This window comes from Myotis nattereri (assembly GCF_964212035.1).
Source record: "Myotis nattereri genome assembly, chromosome: 5".
Lineage (NCBI taxonomy): Eukaryota > Metazoa > Chordata > Mammalia > Chiroptera > Vespertilionidae > Myotis > Myotis nattereri.
In genome coordinates, this window is record NC_138080.1 from 1256566 (window position 1) to 1277725 (window position 21160).

Sequence of the window (21160 nt, forward strand, 5' to 3'; positions counted from 1 at the left end):
CTCTCCCCGCCCGCCCGTCCCACTCAGTCACTGCCCTGAGCGTCGCTTGCTGGTCACAGATACGACGCTTCTCTCCAGGGACCAGTGCTCCCTCAGAGGGACGGAGGGGGAGAAGGGAGCAGACGGACCAGCATCTTGCTCCTCAGTGTGTCTGCAAGGCGGCTGCCCGGAGCCTCACCAACACGCAGCTGTCTCCTGTCCTGGCCTCCGGGGTCCGCTCGTGACACGCAGGGCACCATTCACATTTGCTCAGTCAGGCCCTCGGGGCTAGAACTGGAAGCGCGAGGACACGCCACCTGTGCTAAGGCCTCCATCGAACTGGCAGGAGACAGCTCCGGGCCTGGCTGGGAAGCTCATGGCGAAGCTTCCAGGGAAAAGTCCCCACACCAGGGCCCAGAACCAGCCTGCGGAGAGCTGCCTGTGCCCGCACCGTCACACCGACTGGAGAGCCGGAGGGCCTGGAGGAGGGCCCCGCCCGTGGGAGAGGACAGGGTCTGGGCGCCACCCAGCAGCTGGCCCCTGGGCAGATCAAAGCCTGGACACTAAGCAACACTTCAGGAGGAAACAGAAAAGCAGCTGAGCGACGTCAGACCCAAAGGCGGGGTCCTTCCCAGCTCGATCGGGAAGGCGGCACGCGTGGCAGAGCCCACGGCTCCTCAGAGCCACCGAGGCCAGGCTGCGCTGTCCTGGGTCGGGAGGGGTCCATCCCCAGGCGCGAGCTGGTCGCGGCTCCTGCAGCCCCTGCGCTGGAGGAAGAGCTGCTGCTTTCTCCGCAGAGACCGGCCAGGGAGCCGGCCAGGCAGCTGCAGAGTGGGTGCCGCTGAGGAACACACGCGGAGGGAGCCAGGTCAGTATGAAGGCGGTAAGCGCGGGCAGGCAAGGGTCCCTGTTAGGAGTTTCAGAGGCTGCAAAGCTGTTTGTACAAAAACACATTTAGAAAGTGACCTGCTTCCTGTGTGGGCGTCTGTCTGCCCGTATCCTGGGCACCAGCGAGGGCGTCCCCCCGCGCAGGTGGGGGTCTCCACGCCCAGGCTGTCACCAGAGTGGCCACAGTCACGTAGCTCTTAGCGCCCGGCCTTTCAAAGGATGTGACTGAAGCAGTCTGACACGGACACGTGCACGTGTGGGGAGAGGGCCGAGCGTGGTCGACAGGACGTCACCTGCAGCTGCATTTGTGGGAATCGGACGTGCATTCGGTTTACCAGACACAAGTCGTGCTTCCGGTTGTTGCTGCGGTGGCGTCTCCGACACGGCAGCCGCCGGGCTGTAAGCCCTCCGAGAGCGGAGCCGCGCGTCCCCCCCCCCCCCCCCCCCCCCCCCGGTCCGTGCAGCAAGGTCCCAGCTGCGGGCACGGGACTGCCAACCAGACGCGCACCGAGCCTGCGGCATCACACCGCACGGAGGACACTGCCCGACGCCGTGACTGCCATGGTGAGAGTCAGGTTAAAGGGGCAGTCACGGAACAGCTGGGACAGGCAGGGCCGCACCTGCGTCAGACTATATCTGGAGTGTGGGGAAGCGCGGGGCTCGGCTGGAGAGTCTGTAAGGAGGAGTCTCCGAAAGGCGGGGGCCTTTGGGGGGCCCTTGCCGAAGGCGGCGGCCCGGCCTTGACTTTTCCAAACAAGTCCGAGCCCCCGGGTGTTTTGCTGGAGTCTATGTTTAGTCTTTAGACCCGACCTTGTAGAAGCATGTGCTTTCTCAAGGACGCTTACCCTGCTAGTATTTCTATAAATCTAGATACTCTGGAGTTCTATAAATGATGTGGAATCTTGTCTTTCTTGCAAAACACAATATTCCACAATATTATAACACTAGAGGCCCAGTGCACAAAATCTGTGCATGGGCAGGGTCCCTAGGCCTGGCCAGTGATCAGGGCTGATAGAGGCCTTCCTGCTGCCGGCTGGGGCCTTCCTCCGGCTGTGGCCTTTCTTTGTTCCATGCTGCCCCCTGGTGGTCAGCGCACAACATAGCGAGCAATCGAACTCCAGGTCTCCCAGTCGAACTCCCAAGGGGACAATTTGCATAATATGCAAATCGAATGGCCAGTGGAATGACCGGTCACTATAATGCACACTGACCACCAGGGGGCAGAGACTCAATGCAGGAGCTGCCCCCAGCCCACAGGCCCTGACCAGCGGCAGTGGGGGGTGGGGCTGACAAGGGGGTGGCACCAGGCCAGCCAAGGCAGGTGTGAGCGGGGGCCCCGATCACCCTGCCGGTCGCCCCACAGATCACCCCTGATCGCTGGCCAGGCCTAGAGAACCTACCTGTGCACAAATTTCATGCACCGTGCCTCTAGTTATAAATGAAAGCATATTAGAATTTATTTAACATGCATATAATTATAATAGAATATAATTATTATTCTCTTATTTGATAGAGCTTCCCATATACCTTAAGTATAAAATTTTCCTTCATAAGGAAAAAAAGCAAATCTTAAAATTAAAACCCTGGGAAGGTGGACAAGTATATTATTTATTATTATTAAACAGTATTACGTAATCTACACATTTAAAGTAATCAAGTTCCTGTTTAACATAACACAATTTTAATAATATATATAAAACCTTTGCTTCCTAGGCAAATACAGGAAAAACCTTTTTTTCCTTACTTTCAGAAATAGGCGCATTTTCCCAATGGAAATCATACTGACATTCATAAGATCACCACAACATGAGGAACTGTATTAAAGGGCCAGAAGGTTGAGAACCACTGCTCTAGACACAATCGACAGGGTAAGCGTCCTTGAGAAAGCACATGCTTCTACAAGGTCAGATCTAAAGACTAAACATAGAGACTCCAGCAAAACACCCAGGGGCTCGGACTTGTTTGGAAAAGTCAAGGCCGGGGCTGCCGCCTTCGGCAAGGGCTCCCCAGAGGCCTTGGACCTTTCAGAGACTCCTCCTTACAGACTCTCCCACCAAGCCCCGCGCTTCCCCACACGGAGAAAGTCTTTGTTTTTAAAGACGGACAAAGGGCACAAGCAGAAAGCAGAGAGCGATGTGGGCGGAGTCCTGCAGACTCAGTGTCCCATCTAGGACACGGCCCCCCTGCAGCGGACATGGTATCCCAGCCGCCCGTCTTCCCTCCCTGCTCTGACCCTCGGCATGTCCAGTAGGCTCCGGGCTGTGCTCACTGCCCGTCTGGCTGCCACCAGGCGTCTGGGAGGCTGGAGAAGGGACCTGAGGCTCCTCCAGGAGGCGATGGAAGGGCACCCACGTGGACGAGGAGTGGGCGAGAGGGTGCGTCAATGCGTCACTTCAACAGGAGAGGAAAAACGCCACACCACCCACGAGAGGACACCCGCCCAACACCAGCAGTGCCCGTCCCAGGCCTGCCACTTGTCTGCCGGTCAACGCTGCCCTCAGAGGTGACACCAGGAGCCCCAGCTTCCCTGGGACTCCCAGGGGCCTGTCGTTCAAGAGCCCACATGGCCTGTGTCCACAGACTCTCTGCACACACTCTGAGCACCGAGGGGTGCCCGCACTTCCTCGACAGCCTGCCCCGACTCCCTCCGTGCCCCCAGCAGAGACGCGCTGAGGCCAGGGGTGTGGGGCCCGTCCTCTTCCCGACACACACTGGGCCCTGCCTTCACTCTCACACGGGGTGCACAGCACGGCCCCGGGCCGCAGAGCCAGGAGTGGGGTCCCCTCCTCCCAGGCGCCTCGGCAGAGGGCGCCCAGCCCCACGGTGGCACCACCTGCGTCCCCCAGGCCTGAGGTGAGGAAGAGGGTCCGGCCCAGGGCCCCCGACATCTCCCCGGCCACGTTGGCCTCGCGCTCTGGAATGCAGCCCAGACCCAAACCCAACGTGTGCGCACGACTGTCCTGGTGCCGCCTGGACCCTGCACTGCTGGGAAGGCGAGCAGGCAGGTCCCTCAAGCTCCGAGAACACCCACGCGAGAAACGGGGCGTGAGGCGCACAGCTGTGACGGGCCCCACACAGAGCCCGAGCCCCAGCCGTCAGGCGGTCTTGGTGTTTGCTTTACGGACTTTGTTCCCAAAAAGCCGGGTGGCTGCCGGTTGGGGTGCTGTCCCTACACTGAAAGGTTGTGGGTTCGGTCCTGGGTCAGGGCGTGTACCGGAGGCAACTGATGGATGTTTCTTTCTTTTTCTCCCTTCCTCTCTCTTCTAAAACCAATAAAAAAAAAACGTATCATTGGTGAGGATTAAGAAACATCTTTCTAAAGGAAACGGAACTTATTCTGCAAAGGGGGGTGGGCTGTGGCCGAGGCGGGTGGGCTGTGGCCGGGCTGGGCTCTGAGGCAGGCGGTGCTCTTCAGAGCGTGTGCTGAGCCCCTGGCTCAGGCGCAAGGACAGAAAGCGACGCTCCCTGCTCTGCCTTCTCCTTCCTGCCCTCACGTCGGTCTGAGTGTGAGATCTGAGTGCGAGAGTGAGAACCCCACGGTGGAGGGGTGCCTGCAGCGGGGACCCAGGGGGACAGGGCTCCGCCCCTCCGTCCTGACCACTGGCCCGGCCCACAGGCTGCTCAAGATGCGGAGCCTCTCCCGGCTGCAGCTGGCAGCTCCCATGGCCTCGCCCTGACAGCCACCGAACGTCAGACGTCGTCCGACTGCCGTCCTGACCTCTCCACGTGGAAGTCTGACTGGCATTCTGCAATCCATGTGCTCAGGGGGAACCCTCGCCTTGCGTCACGACACCAGCCCCCACGCCTGCCTCCCACCAGCTCCATCTCGCGGCTCCTTGGACTCCTCCTGGCCCGTGACAGCAGGACCATACACTGGCTCCGCCTGCAAACACCCAACCAGACCACGGCCGCCCAGCAGGCCTCCGACACAGCGGCCAGAGGGACCCTCTCAAAGCACAGGGCCCCTGGGCCCCCCCAGACGGCCCGCAGCCCTCGCCTGTCCGTCCACGGCCACCACAACCTCATGCCACGGACTTGGGCTCACACAGCCGCGCCCCTCAGTCGGGGGCCGCTTCTGGGGGGGGCTCTCCTCCGGCTCGAGATGGCCACCCTCTCACCCATCCTCGGAGAGAGAGGCCTCAGGCCTCCTCCTTGCACGAGGGCTCAGGGCGCCCGTGGGCCTCACCCTCGGGAGTGGGCTTCAGCGTGAACGCAGCACCAGCTCCCCAGGCGGGAAGCAAGGCCCTCCCACCATCAGCCCCACCCCCTGGGGCCTCACCCACAGCTCCAGGCCTGCAGGGCACACCGCCACCCCTCGGCCTGTGCCCTCACTCCCTGCGGGCGCGGCGCCCTCCCACGTGGGACCCCGGAGTGCAGGCAGGACGAGGCCAGGGGAGGGCGTTCGCTGCTGTGTCTGGAGGGCCCGGCCTGGCAGGGCCTCACAAGCCTTTGCTAACAGGAAGGAATGAGTGTGCTGCAGCAGAGGCCGCGGGAAGTGCAGCTCGGCCATGAGTTCCCTGCGACCTTGAAACAGTCCTATATCCAAACTGGAGCAGATCCTCAGTATTGTGCCTTGTTTCTCAAAATAACATAACAAGACCCGTCCAGGGAAAGCAGCCGAGCGAGAGTGAGCTGTAAAAGGGAGGCATTTAGAGTCGCGGGCCAGTCATCACCCCGCGCCCTTATCTTCCTCCCGGTTTCGCTAGGGTTTGGTTTCAGAACCTCCCGGGAGCTCAGTGCGTCTTTTGTTTTGGTCTGGGTGCCACAGGAAGCCTCCGGAGGCTCAGGGACAGAGTGCCCGCCAGGGAGATGGGCCAGGCAGGGCGCCTGTCACCCGGGACCGTGGAGGCCGTGGCCCAGTGCGTGAGCAGGCGTGACTGCCATGCCACCTCCTGCGCTCCACGCCATGACCACTGGCGCTGGTCTTGAAGATAAACTGCGAGGGCCGTCCCCAGGGCCGAGGAGCTCGGCGTAGGGGAGTCTGGGACATAAATGGGTCACGTGGCACCCTGTGCAGAGTGAGCAACAGCCCCACAGCAAGCCCCGTGCCCCGCATGCGGACCCCAGAGCACACCCAGGTGCCACGGAAGGCGAGGCTGTCGTCAGGGAGGGTGAGAGAAGGACCACTCCCCACCAGGAGTGTAAGGGAAGGCAGCAGGCACGGACAGAAGCCGGGACAGGACACTGGGAGGAAGGGTGGGTGTGGCAGGGAGCAGAGCACCATCCGCAGGGAGAGGGGGCTGCGCGTCAGGACACAGAATTCAGCCTGCAGCTCGCCAGGCAGGGCTGCAGAGGCTGACAGCCCCACGGCGACTCTAAAGGCTGCATCTCAGAAGCAGAGCGGGAAGCGAGGGAAGGGAGGCGAGGGAGCCTGGCTTGATGCCAGGGCAGAGCAGGGGACTTAAAATCCATTCGGGCCACTGAAGGGGCAACTGCTGGTGACTAAGGTGTCGGGAACTGAGGACAGGGGACACCAGGTCCTGGCTCAGCCGGCTGCGAGGCGAGGCGGGAGCCCAGCAGAGGGGCAGGTTGGGGTGGGGCTGGTGGAACCGGGTGAGAGCCAGGTCCCCTTATCAGAGCGTCACTGCGGCGCACAGCGGCTGCCCCAGCAAATGTGGTGAATGCAGGGAAGGTGCGTGCAGAGCAACAGGTGGGGATGTGCTTCCCCGCGATGCCGGCAGATTAGAGGGCAGGGCCCGGGAGGGCATCTCTGATAAAGGAGGAACCCAGGTGCCAGTCACAGCGTCGCCGGCAGGTGACTCACACTCTCACTGCAGAGTCGGGCGAGGCCGAGTGGAGGTTGCCGGGACGAGTCAGCAGGAGGGACGGGTCCTGGACCGGCCAGTGCCACTGGGAGCCCGAGGGCGGAGCGGGGACTGGGAACCCTGCCCCTTCTTGGAGCTCCGTGCCCTGCTGGCGGGCTCACCTAAAAGGCTCACGGCCCTGACAATGTGGAGAGGACCGTCCACTGTGCTGAACCGACTTGTTCCATGATTTGGGGGCAACACTGTCCCCCCAGACGTGGTCCCTGAGACAGGCGGCTCTGCCCCGTATCTGCAGAGCACCCGCAGGCGGCACGAGCCTCTCTCTGACCCGCTCCGCGGTGCGGCTGGGTGCTGGCTCAGAGCGGACGTCCTCACAGACGCATGAGTGGGCGGGGGCGCTAGGGCTGGGATCCTGTGGTCTGGCCCTGCCAAGGCCACCGCAGTGGGACTGACATCCACATCCGGGCGCTTCTTTCCTGCGACACAGTGAGTTCTACTGAGCAATAAACACCCATGGCCCTGGCAGGACAGGGGCTCCCCCGCCCCGGGGGCAGCTGCCCGCCAGCCGGCTCCCAGCAGGAAGTGGGGACAGGGCCCTGCAGACAGACCTGGACTTTGGAATCAAACAAAGGCTCTGACTCCAGCCCCACCCTTGGTAAACTGTCCCCGCCTGAGCTGCTTCCTGCCTGCAGGGCACAGGGTGGCACAGGGCGGCTCAGGGCTTATCACGCGGACTCCGAAACAGGAGGTTGGTGCCCAGAGTTCCTGGGAAGGAGAGCAGATACCAGGCAGGGTGTGGACGCCCGGCCAGCGGGTTATCACGCCTCAGGCTCCACCTGTCCTGGGTGCGTTCCTGCTCCGGACGAAGGGGACAGGAGGCAGGTGATGGCCGAGCGGAACAGAAGGCTTCGCCCAGCTTGGTGACAGCACCCCGAGCACAAGGCCTCTGTGCCCGCGTCCTTGGAAACCTTATCAGAATCGCCAGGGGTGTGTGACTTAATAAATTAGTAAACGTCAAAGCAAGAAAACCAACAAGCGGTGGCGGTGCGTGGGCTGTGCACGGGGTCAGGGAACGAACGCGCACACGAGTATGTCGCCGCCCGGGCTCCAGGACCCCCACGGGACAAGCCCCTGGAGCCCTGGCTCGCCGCGGCCACCAGGCGGCACCACCCTGGCTCTGGAAGGGGAGGGATGGTGGGAGATGCCAGAACAACAGGAACCTCAAGGCGTGTGGCCACTCCCCAACTCCCACATTCTTCCCGCCTGCAAATGCCACCAGGAGGGGACAGCGGGACAGCCAGGCTGACACCGGTGTCCACGCAAGGGGCTGCGAGGACGCCCAGGTCAGGTGTCCCTCATCTGTGCACGCTCACCAGTCCGCCTCAAGGCCACGCCGCTGCGAGCACCAGAGGCTGTCCCCTCCTCCTGCACAGGCCCCACACGGCCGCCCTCCTGAGCCCGTGAGCACGGCCCACACAGCTGCCCCCTGAGCCCGTGAGCACGGCCCACACAGCTGCCCCGAGCCCGTGAACACGGCCCACACAGCTGCCCCCTGAGCCAGTGAGCACGGCCCACACAGCTGCCCCCTGAGCCCGTGAGCACGGCCCACACAGCTGCCCCCTGAGCCCGTGAGCACGGCCCACACAGCTGCCCCCTGAGCCCGTGAACACGGCCCACACAGCTGCCCCCTGAGCCCGTGAGCACGGCCCACACAGCTACCTCCTGAGCCCGTGAGCACGGCCCACACAGCTACCTCCTGGGCCCGTGAGCACGGCCCACACAGCTACCTCCTGAGCCCGTGAGCACGGCCCACACAGCTACCTCCTGGGCCCGTGAGCACGGCCCACACAGCTACCTCCTGAGCCCGTGAGCACGGCCCACACAGCTACCTCCTGAGCCCGTGAGCACGGCCCACACAGCTACCTCCTGGGCCCGTGAGCACGGCCCACACAGCTACCTCCTGAGCCCGTGAGCACGGCCCACACAGCTGCCCCCTGGGCCCGTGAGCACGGCCCACACAGCTACCTCCTGAGCCCGTGAGCACGGCCCACACAGCTGCCCCCTGAGCCCGTGAGCACGGCCCACACAGCTACCTCCTGAGCCCGTGAGCACGGCCCACACAGCTGCCCCCTGAGCCCGTGAGCACGGCCCACAGAGCCGGCGGGCCCCCGCACTTGGAGCAGCTACACCGGGGCAGCAGGAGGACTGGTGGCTGACATGGGCTGGAAGATGAGTTTAATAAAATATTACGTATTGGAACCGATATTTTCCGTTGCCTGTTTCTTCAGTTCCTCATTCAGAGGCTACGAAGGCCTTCAGTTGAGAGGGGACCATGTGGCTCAGGAATAGCCGTCTGAGTATCGTGTGCCTCACACACGGTGTGAACTATTTCCACACCTTCTCACGTGCTTTGTAGAAAGAATGCTCTTTTTAAGATTAAGACATTGTCAGGAGCCTCTAACATGGGCAGAAAGACAATGGACGGTGAACCTGCGCTGGGCAATGTATAGCCGTGACAGCTGCGTGGGGCCAGGGCGCACCTGCCAGGTCAGGAGTCCTGCACGCAGGGCTGACGTGCACCCGAGGCCGGGGCTGCAGGACAGTCCCAGAGAAGGGGGCCCTGAGCAGCAGCAGCAGCAGCAGCAGCGAGTCAGGCACGCACAGGTCTGCACCGCGTTCTCTAACTTCACACGCCGAGTTACCCGCGCCACAGAACTCAGGGTTAGAAAGGAACAGCCAAGTCCAACAGTGAGTCACGAGGCTGAGGGGCACCTTCCTCAAAGAGCAGTGCGTCTGCGTCTGCGACACAGCTGGCGTCTGGCCCTCCGAGGCCTGCAGGCCTGGGGCAGGGGCCAGGTCACAGAGCCGCCTGGCTCAGGAGCAGACTCTGGCAGAACACGGTGGGCCCAGGAAGAGCAGGAAACAGGAGCCCTGCACAACCCCGGGCAGCAGGGTCGGGGCGTGGGGCAGGGCCGGGCGCAGGGAGGCAGGTCGGGGTTGGCGCTGTACCTCCCCAGGGCCCCTGACGGCCGTGGGAGTGACACTCAGCGCGGCTGCAGCTCCGGGCGAACCAGCCTGCCCCTCATGCCCGCCCGCTGGCCCTGCCTCCCCAGGGACATTCCTCTGGTACCTGCAGGGCTGTGAGCAGAGGCTGTGGACCCTCAGGGGCTCGCCCACAGAGCTCAGGACTGGGCAGGTCAGGACCCACAGGGCTCAGGACTGGGCAGGTCAGGACCCACAGGGATCAGGACTGGGCAGGTCAGGACCCACAGGGCTCAGGACTGGGCAGGGGCAGGGCCCACAGAGCTCAGGACTGGGCAGGTCAGGACCCACAGGGCTCAGGACTGGGCAGGTCAGGACCCACAGAGCTTAGGACTGGGCAGGTCAGGACCCACAGGGCTCAGGACTGGGCAGGGGCAGGGCCCACAGGGCTCAGGACGGGGCAGGTCAGGACCCACAGGGCTCAGGACTGGGCAGGGGCAGGGGCAGGACCCACAGAGCTCAGGACTGGGCAGGTCAGGACCCACAGAGCTCAGGACTGGGCAGGGGCAGGACCCACAGAGCTCAGGACTGGGCAGGGGCAGGACCCACAGGGCTCAGGACTGGGCAGGGGCAGGGCCCACAGGGCTCAGGACTGGGCAGGTCAGGACCCACAGGGCTCAGGACTGGGCAGGGTCAGGGCTGAGCAGGGTCAGGACCAGGGGCCGACAGGGGCCAACATTCGGGAGGATGTTTCCTCGGGAGGGACTAGACACCTACATTCACCGGCCTCGCCGCCCCTCACGGTCAGACAGCTCTCACCCGAGGCCACGCTCCTTCAGCTTCCTGAGCCCACAGACCTGGTCTCAGGTGTTTGGGGAGGATGGGCAAAGATGAGGCTTGGGAAATAGGCCCCACATAGCAGAACATGCAAAAGAGACCACAGCTGCAGGCCCCCGACTCAGAGCACAGCACATGCTGGCCCAGCAGTTTGGAAGTGAGGCATAGCCAGGGGTTGGATTATTTTAGAGCAGCAAGTATGTACATTAATTTTAGAGAGAAAGGGAGAGGGAGAGAGAGAGAAACATCAGTGATGAGAGAGAACCATGGATTGGCTGCCTCCTGCACACCCCATACTTGGGATTGAGTCCACAATCTGGGCATGCGCCCCAACCAGGAATCGAACCATGACCTCCTGGTTCCTAGGTCAATGCTCAACCATGGAGTCACACCGGCTGGGTGAATTTAACTTTTAAACAAAAATTATAAAGACTACATCACTGGCACTATCCTATACACTCCTATATAATAAAAGTGTAATATGTAAATTGAACAGCGGAATAACCGGTTGCTATGACGCACACTGACCACCAGGGGGCAGATGCTCAGCGCAGGAGCTGCCCCCTGGTGGTCAGTGCGCTCCCACAGGGGGAGTGCCGCTCAGCCACAAGCCAGGCTCATGGCTGGCAAGTGAAGGGGCGGGAGCCTCTCCTGCCTCTGCTGCAGGCAGGCAGTAAGGAGCGAGGGGTCCTGGACTGTGAGAGGGTGCAGGCCGGCTGAGGGACACCCTACTCCAGTGCACGAATCTCGTGAACCGAGCCTCTAGTATTAAAGAAGAAAAGAAGAGAAAGCTAGAGCAGACCGTGAGAATTCTTGAAAACAGGTATTTGCTGGGAAAACCCTGCTGATTCCAGATCTGCTGCAAGAGCACAACCAGCTGCGCAGCACGAGGGTGTTCTGAGCACCGGCCTTCCCAGCAGCAGGCGCGAGAAGGAGGGGAAGGAGGTGACTGTGAGCGTCACATGACCGCGGCAGGAGGGCACAGAGGACACCCGCTCCGGGGACGCTGCTGGGCTTCTCACAACCGCCACTCACAGGGAAGTACTGTGCCAGGTCATTCCCACGGCTCCTCAGGTTGACATTTTAGGAAATGAAAGTTACATAAACCGCAGATGGCGCGAGCTGTCACTCACAGGCACAGACCGAGTGCAGAGAGCGGGGCTCTGGCTCCAGCCCAGCCGGCAGAGCCCGCAGCCTCGTCCCTCCACTATCCGACCAGGGGCATCTGCAGGGCACCTTCTGCGGCACGCACTCCTGGGGGGCGGACGAGGCCGCGGCACCTCTGATGCTCTCTCCAGAACTAAGTCTTGGGTTTTGTGTTAGAACTGGAAGTCTTTAACTTGATGTCTATCCCGAGGAGGGGAGACTCCAAGGTCTCCTGGGATGGGAGCGGAACAGCCAGGCCTGCACCTCGCTGCTGCCATGCAGGCGCCCTGGCCCCCTGCACACTAGAGGGTCTCCCGGCCCAGGCAGGCGCGTTACAACCAATGGTGACTGTGGAGAAGTCATATGGATTCAAAAATCTTAGTTTCCTCAATTATTAAAGCAAAAAAAATTAAATAAGTTTGCATAGATGACCTCCGGGACCTGTTACTGTACTATTCCTCATATTTACATATTATGTACCACACACATGACGTCACAGGCAGCACGTGTGGTACAGAGAGCTCCTGCCATAGGCTTCCCGCGTGGCATCTGTCCTCAGAACCACGAAGCTCTGACTGACTCACCCCAGCAGTCTGTTGACACCACACGTCTTCCCGGAGAGTGAGCTAATCCCCGGGTAATCCTCTGAGTAATGGTAAATGTGTGTCTGCGGAAAAGAGTGCAAGTAGGAGCTCCTGGGCAGGTGGGAGGCCTCGAGCTCAGACAGCAGGGTCAGCGGGGAGTGCGGTCAGCGGGGAGCGCGGTCAGAGGGAAGCGCGGTCAGAGGGGAGCACGGTCAGAGGGGAGCGCGGTCGGTCAGAGGGGAGCGCGGTGAGCGGGGAGCGCGGTCAGAGGGGAGCACGGTCAGTCAGAGGGGAGCACGGTCAGTCAGAGGGGAGCGCGGTCAGAGGGGAGCGCGGTCGGTCAGAGGGGAGCGCGGTCAGAGGGGAGCGCGGTCAGTCAGAGGGGAGCGCGGTCAGAGGGGAGCGCGGTCAGTCAGAGGGGAGCGCGGTCAGAGGGGAGCGCGGTCAGCGGGGAGCACGGTGAGCGGGGAGCGCGGTCGGAGGGGAGCGCGGTCAGTCAGAGGGGAGCGCGGTCAGCGGGGAGCGCGGTCAGTCAGAGGGGAGCGCGGTCAAAGGGGAGCGCGGTCAGAGGGGAGCGCGGTGAGCGGGGAGCGCGGTCAGAGGGGAGCGCGGTGAGCGGGGAGCGCGGTCAGAGGGGAGCGCGGTCAGTCAGAGGGGAGCGCGGTCAGAGGGGAGCGCGGTCAGTCAGAGGGGAGCGCGGTCAGAGGGGAGCGCGGTCAGTCAGAGGGGAGCGCGGTCAGTCAGAGGGGAGCGCGGTCAGAGGGGAGCGCGGTCAGTCAGAGGGGAGCGCGGTCAGAGGGGAGCGCGGTCAGCGGGGAGCACGGTGAGCGGGGAGCGCGGTCGGAGGGGAGCGCGGTCAGTCAGAGGGGAGCGCGGTCAGCGGGGAGCGCGGTCAGTCAGAGGGGAGTGCGGTCAGTCAGAGGGGAGCGCAGTCAGCGGGGAGCGCGGGGAACGGGGAGCACGGTGAGCGGGGAGCGCGGTCGGAGGGGAGCGCGGTCAGAGGGGAGCGCGGTCGGTCAGAGGGGAGTGCGGTCGGTCAGAGGGGAGTGCGGGGAGCGGGGAGCACGGTGAGCGGGGAGCGCGGTCGGAGGGGAGCGCGGTCGGAGGGGAGCGCGGTCAGCGGGGAGCGTGGTCGGTCAGAGGGGAGCGCGGTCGGTCGGAGGGGAGCGCGGTCGGTCGGAGGGGAGCGCGGTCGGAGGGGAGCGCGGTCGGAGGGGAGCGCGGTCGGAGGGGAGCGCGGGGAGCGGGGAGCGTGGTCCACTGAGACAGGCGCTCCTTTCCCTTCATTTCCATCCACCCAAAGAGGCGCACGGGCGCATGCCTGTCTGCGGTAGTGGGGGGCCAGCTGGAAGGAAGGAGATTGTCAGGCGTGACAATGTGGCCCATAGGTCACCGCACTGCATGCACTGACCAGACAGGGTGAAAAGGGCCTCAGGCCTAACAGTGGGCTGTGGTCCAGGGCTGGGGTGGACGCTGAGATGTAAATGCTTCTTCAACCTTTCGAGACGAGGTGTTGCCTTTCTAAAGTCTACAGCAGGGGTCCTCAAACTGTTTAAACAGGGGGCCAGTTCACTGTCCCTCAGACCGTTGGAGGGCCAGACTATAGTTTAAAAAAAAACTATGAACAAATTCCTATGCACACTGCACATATCTTACTTTAAAGTAAAAGAACAAAACGGGAACAAATACAATATTTGTATTTGCATGTGGCCTGCAGGCTGTAGTTTGAGGACCCCTGGTCTACAGTGTCAATCAAGGCCTCTAGAGAACAGACAGCCCGCAGCAAACCCTTCCTTCCTCCAGCCGCACGGTCGCCTGCATCCGTCCTCGCACGTCAGGCCCGCGTGTCCGCTCTGCACAGGACCTGCTGGTCCCCCCTTCCTCCTGGGCCCACGCCTTCACGCCAGGCGGGGAGACGGCCGTTCTGCCTGCCTTCCTGGCTTCTCCAACGTCTGGGCTATTTGGCTTCACCACAGGTTTCAATACATTTCCCAACAGTGATGCTTCCAAAGATCAAGCACAAAATCAATGGAAACGCGAGTGAAAACAATGTGGCTACTGCCTCAAACACGTCACCATCACCTTCAAGGTACTTTCCCCAGGTCAGGCGTAAGCTGACGTAGCTCAATTTGGTTTAACAAATATTAAGAGAAAACCAGTTATTTTGTGAAAATAGAAGGTGCATAATGATAAAAGGGCAGCGAACCAGAGGAGCAGGCGTGAGGTCCAGTTCCCTCCAACTGTCGGCCCCTTTGTGGTGAGGCTGAGCCACCCTCAGCTCCCCAGCGGGACGCAGGCCCTGCTCGCTGCAGCCCGACGGTGAGGGGCTGCCGCCCACTCCCATGTGCGGGGCCTCAGGGAGCCGGCGCCCTTCCCTGTGGGAGGACCACGGAGAGCCCGCCGGCCAAAGCGCTGACATCTCCCGAGCAGAGGGGGGCCTGGGGTGCGCACGCTGGGTCGCGAGGACACAGCTCTTCCATGGGCAGCGTCAGACGGGTGCACCCGCTCGCTGAGCTAAGACCTGCCCTGGCTTCCCACCGCTGAGCAGGAGCTGGTTCCACAGCCCCCACCCAGCCTCCCAGCCCCCCTTCCCCAGGGAAGGTCGCGCGGCCACTTGCTCCCTGAAGGAGGGAAGCCCAGCCCTGGGCTGTAACCTCTCCTGGCTTCCTCCTGACTGACCCTCCTGTCACCTGGAGGTCACGGAGACGTGACTCCTCAGACACATCCCTCTGCCCTGCACGCAGGCTACCCGAGCCCTTCCCCGGGCTGTGTCCGGGGCCCTGTCCCCATCCTCAAGAAGTCCGAGCGAAGAATCCTGCTGGGTCGTGCCCTCTCAGACCTGTGACCTCACCCACCCGTGGGGTCTCAGTCCTCGGCCTGCCTCTAACAAAATCGTTCTGCCCGTTTAGTCAGACCCACCCCCACCCCATATATCCCCGTGGTCATTCCACCACTCACACCATGCTGCTCCCTGCTCCCGGTCCCCGGGGCCCCCAGTCCCCAGGGCTCCCCGTTCTAGGGGGCTCTCAGTTCTAGGAGGGGCCATGTCCCAAGGACGTTCCCAGTCCCAGGGGGGTTCCCAGTCCCAGGGGCTGCCAGCCCTGGGGGCTCTGCTGCACTGAGCCTGAGCTAGCTCCCCCGCGCCCCCTGCGCCCAGGACACTGAATGACACCTCGGCTTCAGCTCAGGCAGGACTGCCTCTCTGACAGCAGCCACACTGTCCTGGCACCAAACTGCCCACCTGGTCCTCACGGAGCGATCCCTGCCATGGCGCGGGCGGGGGGAGGGGTGGGAAAGCAGGGACGCTGTCTCCCTTGACAGCTGCTTCATCACCACAGTGACACGTTCATTTTGTTGAGTTCGAGACAAAAATTACATTTCCCTGGTTCACTAAAGGGCTATGAAAATGCTCACAAGAGATCTGGAGGCTAACAGAGACGTCAGATGCGCTACAAAGGCAGAAATGAATACGAGTATTAAGGTTGTTCCCTCTGGTTTCTTCATGCATGATGGCTTCCGTACTTGCCACTAAGTGTGTACATTATTGTGAACATCAGACAAACATCAACGCAGCCCTGGTGAGACAGTGCTCAGCGACGCCCCCCCTCCCCGCCAGCCCCCCTTTAAATGTGTTTCTCTGGGAGAAACTGTCTCCTGGCCGCAGGTTCTAGATTATGGACCCCGTGCCAAGAGAAAGGCACACAAAAATAAAATGTACCAAGTTCCCAGGGGAAACACTGTCCAGGCAGCATCACCTCCCCGGACATGCTAAAGCCTGGCAGAAAGCTGAGCACGTGATATAGTGGAGGAAGGCGAGGAAGGGGAAGATGGGGGCCAGAGGCCCCTGCCTCTTGGCCATCGCATCGTCTGTTCCAGGGAGAAGAGCCAGGCTGTTCCCTGTGTGACTCTCAGGGGCGCAGCACCTGCACATGGGCCCAGCCAGGGCCCCGCTCGCTGTCGATGCTTCAGGGTGACCTCGCAGAGCCTGCTCGTTCGCGTCAGAACCTAAGAAACACCCACGAAGTGGGGTCATGAACCTCCCGGCAGAACAGACACCGCGAGGGCCTCTCCGTCACAGGGGAGGAACTCCAGGCCCCTCCGTGGTGACGGCGAGTCCGGCTGCCCAGCCCCTGGCTGCCACGGCAGAAGGCTCTGCGGACAGTGACCCTGCAGAGCTGGGCCGGAACCTTCCCCGAGGAGACCCCACGCCGCAGAGGCTGGCAGCGGAGCTGTTCGTCCTTTTCTTCCTGTTCCTTATGTTCACCGTGTTTTATTCTGAACGTCACTGAGCTGTTGTCAGACTCAGGAGAGGGGCTACTCTACATTGTTTCACTCGTCTCTGGAACAGGGTCAGGGACGGTAAGACTTCCCACAGGGCTGGGGGGGCAAGGAGGTGCTGAGCGCCCGGCGCAAACCGCCTCCGCCTGCACCCGCTGCCGCGCAGAGCCCGTGGAGACACACAAAGGCCTTTTCAACTAATACCTTACGTTAGTTTTTAAATGTTAACATATACAGAACTGCTTTTTCTGGAAAAACTTAAAAAGCTTTAAAGAATCAAATGTAACCAAGACTAAAAGTTAGGAGCCTATTTGAAATAGTTGCAAATACTAGATTATTAAAAAAAACCACTTTATTGTGGTAAGCATCCCCACCATAACACTTTAAACCAGAACTTAAAGGCACTGAGCTCATTCCTTACCGATGTTGGGGTGCTTGAGGAGACGGCAGATTCTGGCTTCCCTTTCCAGTTTCTGATGATCTGTAAGAAAACCACAAAAGTAAATCACAACTTTAGCAAAAAAGATTAAAGGACAGTGTGCCCAAACAACAGAAAGCCTGCACATTTACTTATCCTTTGATGTCTTTTAAAACACAGATCATTTGGCCTGGCCAGTGTGGCTCAGTGGTTGAGCATCCGCCTAAGAACCAGGAGGTCAGGGTTCGATTCCCGGTCAGGGCACATGCCTGGGTTGTGGGCTTGATCCCTAGTAGGGGGTGTGCAGGAGGCAGCCCATCAATGATTCATTCTCTCTCATTGATGTTTCTAGCTCTATCCCTCTCCCTCCCTCTCTCTCTCTAAAATCAATAAAAAGAAATATTTTTTTTAAAAACTGATCACTTGGATGTGGAGCTGCGTGACACGCGGTTTTTAACAGTCTGACTGCTTTCCCTTCCCACTGGCTGCAAGCTGGGCAACAGGGGATGGCAGTCAGCGGTGCCCTCCTCTCTAAGTGTGTGCTGCTGCAACAACTTAAATCAGCAGCAGCACCCCGGAGCCGAGGGCACATCTGGAACCCAGATGCCCGGAGCGGGTGGGGAGGGCCCCTGCCACCCGTCCCGTCGCAGTGCCCGTCTCTGCACACAGCTGTCCTCCCCGCCTCCCGGGGCCGGGCTCTCCCTCAGCCCCCGCTGCCCGCGGTGCCCGCCTCTGCACACAGCTGTCCTCCCCGCCTCCCGGGGCCGGGCTCTCCCTCAGCCCCCGCTGCCCGCGGTGCCCGCCTCTGCACACAGCTGTCCTCCCCGCCTCCCGGGGCCGGGCTCTCCCCCAGCCCCCGCTGCCCGCGGTGCCCCATCTCTGCACACAGCTGTCCTCCCCGCTTCCCGGGGCCGGGCTCTCCCCCAGCCCCCGCTGCCCGCAGTGCCCATCTCTGCACACAGCTGTCCTCCCTGCCTCCCGGGGCCGGGCTCTCCCCCAGCCCCTGCTGCCCGCGGTGCCCGCCTCTGCACACAGCTGTCCTCCCTGCCTCCCGGGGCCGGGCTCTCCCCCAGCCCCCGCTGCCCGCGGTGCCCCATCTCTGCACACAGCTGTCCTCCCCGCCTCCCGGGGCCGGGCTCTCCCCCAGCCCCTGCTGCCCGCGGTGCCCGCCTCTGCACACAGCTGTCCTCCCTGCCTCCCGGGGCCGGGCTCTCCCCCAGCCCCTGCTGCCCGCGGTGCCCGCCTCTGCACACAGCTGTCCTCCCTGCCTCCCGGGGCCGGGCTCTCCCCCAGCCCCCGCTGCCCGCGGTGCCCCATCTCTGCACACAGCTGTCCTCCCCGCCTCCCGGGGCCGGGCTCTCCCCCAGCCCCCGCTGCCCGCGGTGCCCCATCTCTGCACACAGCTGTCCTCCCCGCCTCCCGGGGCCGGGCTCTCCCCCAGCCCCCGCTGCCTGCTCTTCGCGCTTCCCTGACCCAGCCCTTCTGTGAAGGGGCAGGGACACTGCAAACCTGCGCTTGACAAACCACCTGACGCCCGTGTTTGGTGTCTCTGCCGCGGTTCATGTGCACGTAATTATAACAAAATCACCAGCCAAAACTCAAAGCCAACGGCAGAGAGAAGCAGGAGCACAGCGGACACCCACGCGCCACAGCGTCCGCAGAGGCCAGCACGCGAGCTTTACAGATGTGGGCACCTGATGCCCCTCGCGGCCCAGACAGACCGTGCCCACCCCTTGCTTATGAGGTGCCCCCAGCACAGAGAGGCTGTCTCCCGGGCTCACAGAACCTGCAGGGGGCGCCCGCCAGGCAGCTCTGCTAATGGCATAACCCGCCCTAGAGAACGTGGGGCACCATACACCCCGGAGAGCCTGGCAGGGGCCTCAGCACCTAGAACCCGCAGGGCCTTTAGGTGCTTAGATCTGTTAACATCCACTCTCTTACAACACAACCGAGCAAACTGTAAATACTATTTAATTCATTTAAAAACAATAATGACCCATGGCATATTAATATAAGTGCCTGCATTTAAACTTTAAACTTTTACTTGGAAATAATTAAATCACAAATCTGGAGAATAATAGTATAGAACCACCTGTGTGCAATTTATCCAGATGCAGCTCTTAACACTTCACCCGTTTTTAACCATTGACCTCTTTCCGCCACGTACATCCGTGCACACACACATTTACCTAATGACACCCACGTGCACCTATACAAACACATAAATGCATGTTTACGCCTAAAGTAACTTCCTCTGATCCGCCTGCAGTAAGTAACGCAGGGCACGACTTTAAACGTCGGTACTGCTGTGAGCTGCCCACAGAGAAATGTTTACGGCACCAGCCTGGCGCGGGGCGGTCGGCAGTGCGCCCCCCACCTCCAAATCACCAAAGGCAAAGGCTGACACACCACGCTCTCACACTACCCGCCTTCTTCTCCCATCTCCTTCTAGAATATTCTTACTTAGAAATAGACAACTAAACCCAAAACTCAGGCTCTGAAAGTGCGCCAACAGCACCGCAGCACCGTGAAGGGTCACCTGCGAGCCACGAGAAAGTGTCCTCCCACGACTACGGTTCCGCTGTGGCCGGAGCTGTGCAGACACAGGCAACACCGCGAGGAGCAGGACAGAGCCGTCACGCAGACGCACACACAGTGACCCCCCGACTCGTGGGCACTGTTAAGATGAAGAACAGGGCAAAGACCTTGGTGGTAAACGTGTGCAGTCTCAGCCGTGGGGCGGGCGTTGCCCAGCTGGGCACGTTACAGTGCCAGCTCGCCAACGCATCCGACACATCACCTGTGCGCCAGCTCCCTGCCGTCAGAGACGAGCTCCGCACTCAACGCCTGGGAGTGTGTGCGGTGAGGCCTGGGCGCGGGTAAGGGCGTTCTGGGGGGTCTCGGGCTGCAGGAGGGCATCCCCAGGACTCAGGGCGGTGTCTCCCGTCTTCACTGGAAGGATGTCTCCAGGCCCAGGGCCGCGGGCGTCCTGGGTCCTCGGTCCTCAGTGACGCTGAGCGGAGGTCTTCGTCCCCTGGGCGCTGGGGGCTGTGGGTCCCCAGATACCCCCTCCTGCTCACCGGGGAGTCTGCCTTCCACCCCGCGCAGCACCCATGACACCACTGCAGCCAGTCAGGAGCTGGAAGTCACCAGGCGGCCCACATGGGGGCAGGACGACACCAGGACAGGAACCCCAGGAGCCAGAGCCGTAGGGCCACCTCCAAGGCTCCCAGGGCTGCGTCTCCAGGAGCCTTCCCACGACAGGAGCGCTGACCTGCGCCTTCCCCCACGGCCCCCAGGCCCGGCCCTCCCGGGGCCCGACAGCCCCCCAGAGAACAGCCTCGGGCAGTGGTGCAGTGCTCCCGCCCACAGGGGCTCCAGCTCTGCTTGGGGAGGAGCCGTGGCTGCCTGCCACCCCGGGCATTTCTGAGCTGCCCTGAGGAGGAGCTGTGTGAGTGTCTCCCTTAGAACGGCTCCCTGTGCCGTCCGTCCAGCAGCCTCCCGCCTCCAGCCCGCTCTCCCTCCAGCCTGGGAGGAGCAGGAGACCACACTGAAGCCACCTGGGAAGGTCCTGGCCTCCCCACGCCCCATGCCCAGATCACTTACTATGGGACCGCTCACTGGCTCTTGCTGTGGCGCGAGCCCATCTCAGGCCGTGGCAGCCCAGGAGGAGGCCTGCAGGGAACAGTGTCTGGGGAACAGCGTCCCCAGCACGTAGAACTCGGACCTTAACATGGTTCCTGGGAACTCTGAGAAATATGCTTACTCCCAGCTTTAAGATACCTCCCTTTTTTTAACTTCAAAAGATTTTATTTCGACGGAGGAGAAAAACAGGAACTCAGCCCTAATGAGCTGAATCCCTCACTTCAGTTCCCAATCCAAGTTCAGTCTGTAGCCGGTGGGGCTTATGTCCCTCAGAGCAGGGCCATCGCGAAGCTCCAGGCAGAACGACCACCCCTGCTACCGGGTGGGGACGCGCTTGCAGGGCAGGGAAGCCCAGCAGACGCCCCTCGATGCCTGGGCCCAGGGGCCTCGGGGAGCGGTGCAGTGCCTCTCGGAGTGGCTCAGGGAACCTTCGCTGCAGCCACCCCCACGGCCTTGACCGGGAGGCCTGGAGGCCAGAGTGGTCCCCACCTGCTCCCTGCCTGCTCCACAGAGCAGCCTTGTCAGCACAGCCAGTGCCAGGAGGTTTGGGCAGAGGGCCTGCCTCCTGCGTGACTGGTCGGTCAGTGCCCCGGACACACACGGGCACAAGAACAGCCTCAGGAAGACCCGATGGCCCC

General features: G+C 61.9%; 1 protein-coding gene across 5 annotated transcripts in view; it reads right to left on the bottom strand.

The window, feature by feature from the left end:
• The window catches only part of CAMK2D (calcium/calmodulin dependent protein kinase II delta), a 153290-nt gene that overhangs the window by 65286 nt on the left and 66844 nt on the right, over nucleotides 1-21160 (bottom strand). For all 5 annotated transcript variants that reach the window (XM_081092198.1, XM_081092201.1, XM_081092200.1 and 2 more), the window contains exon 3: nucleotides 16881-16940. In XM_081092198.1, coding sequence (XP_080948324.1) covers nucleotides 16881-16940 — 60 coding nt within the window. The remainder of the gene's footprint in view (nucleotides 1-16880; nucleotides 16941-21160) is intronic.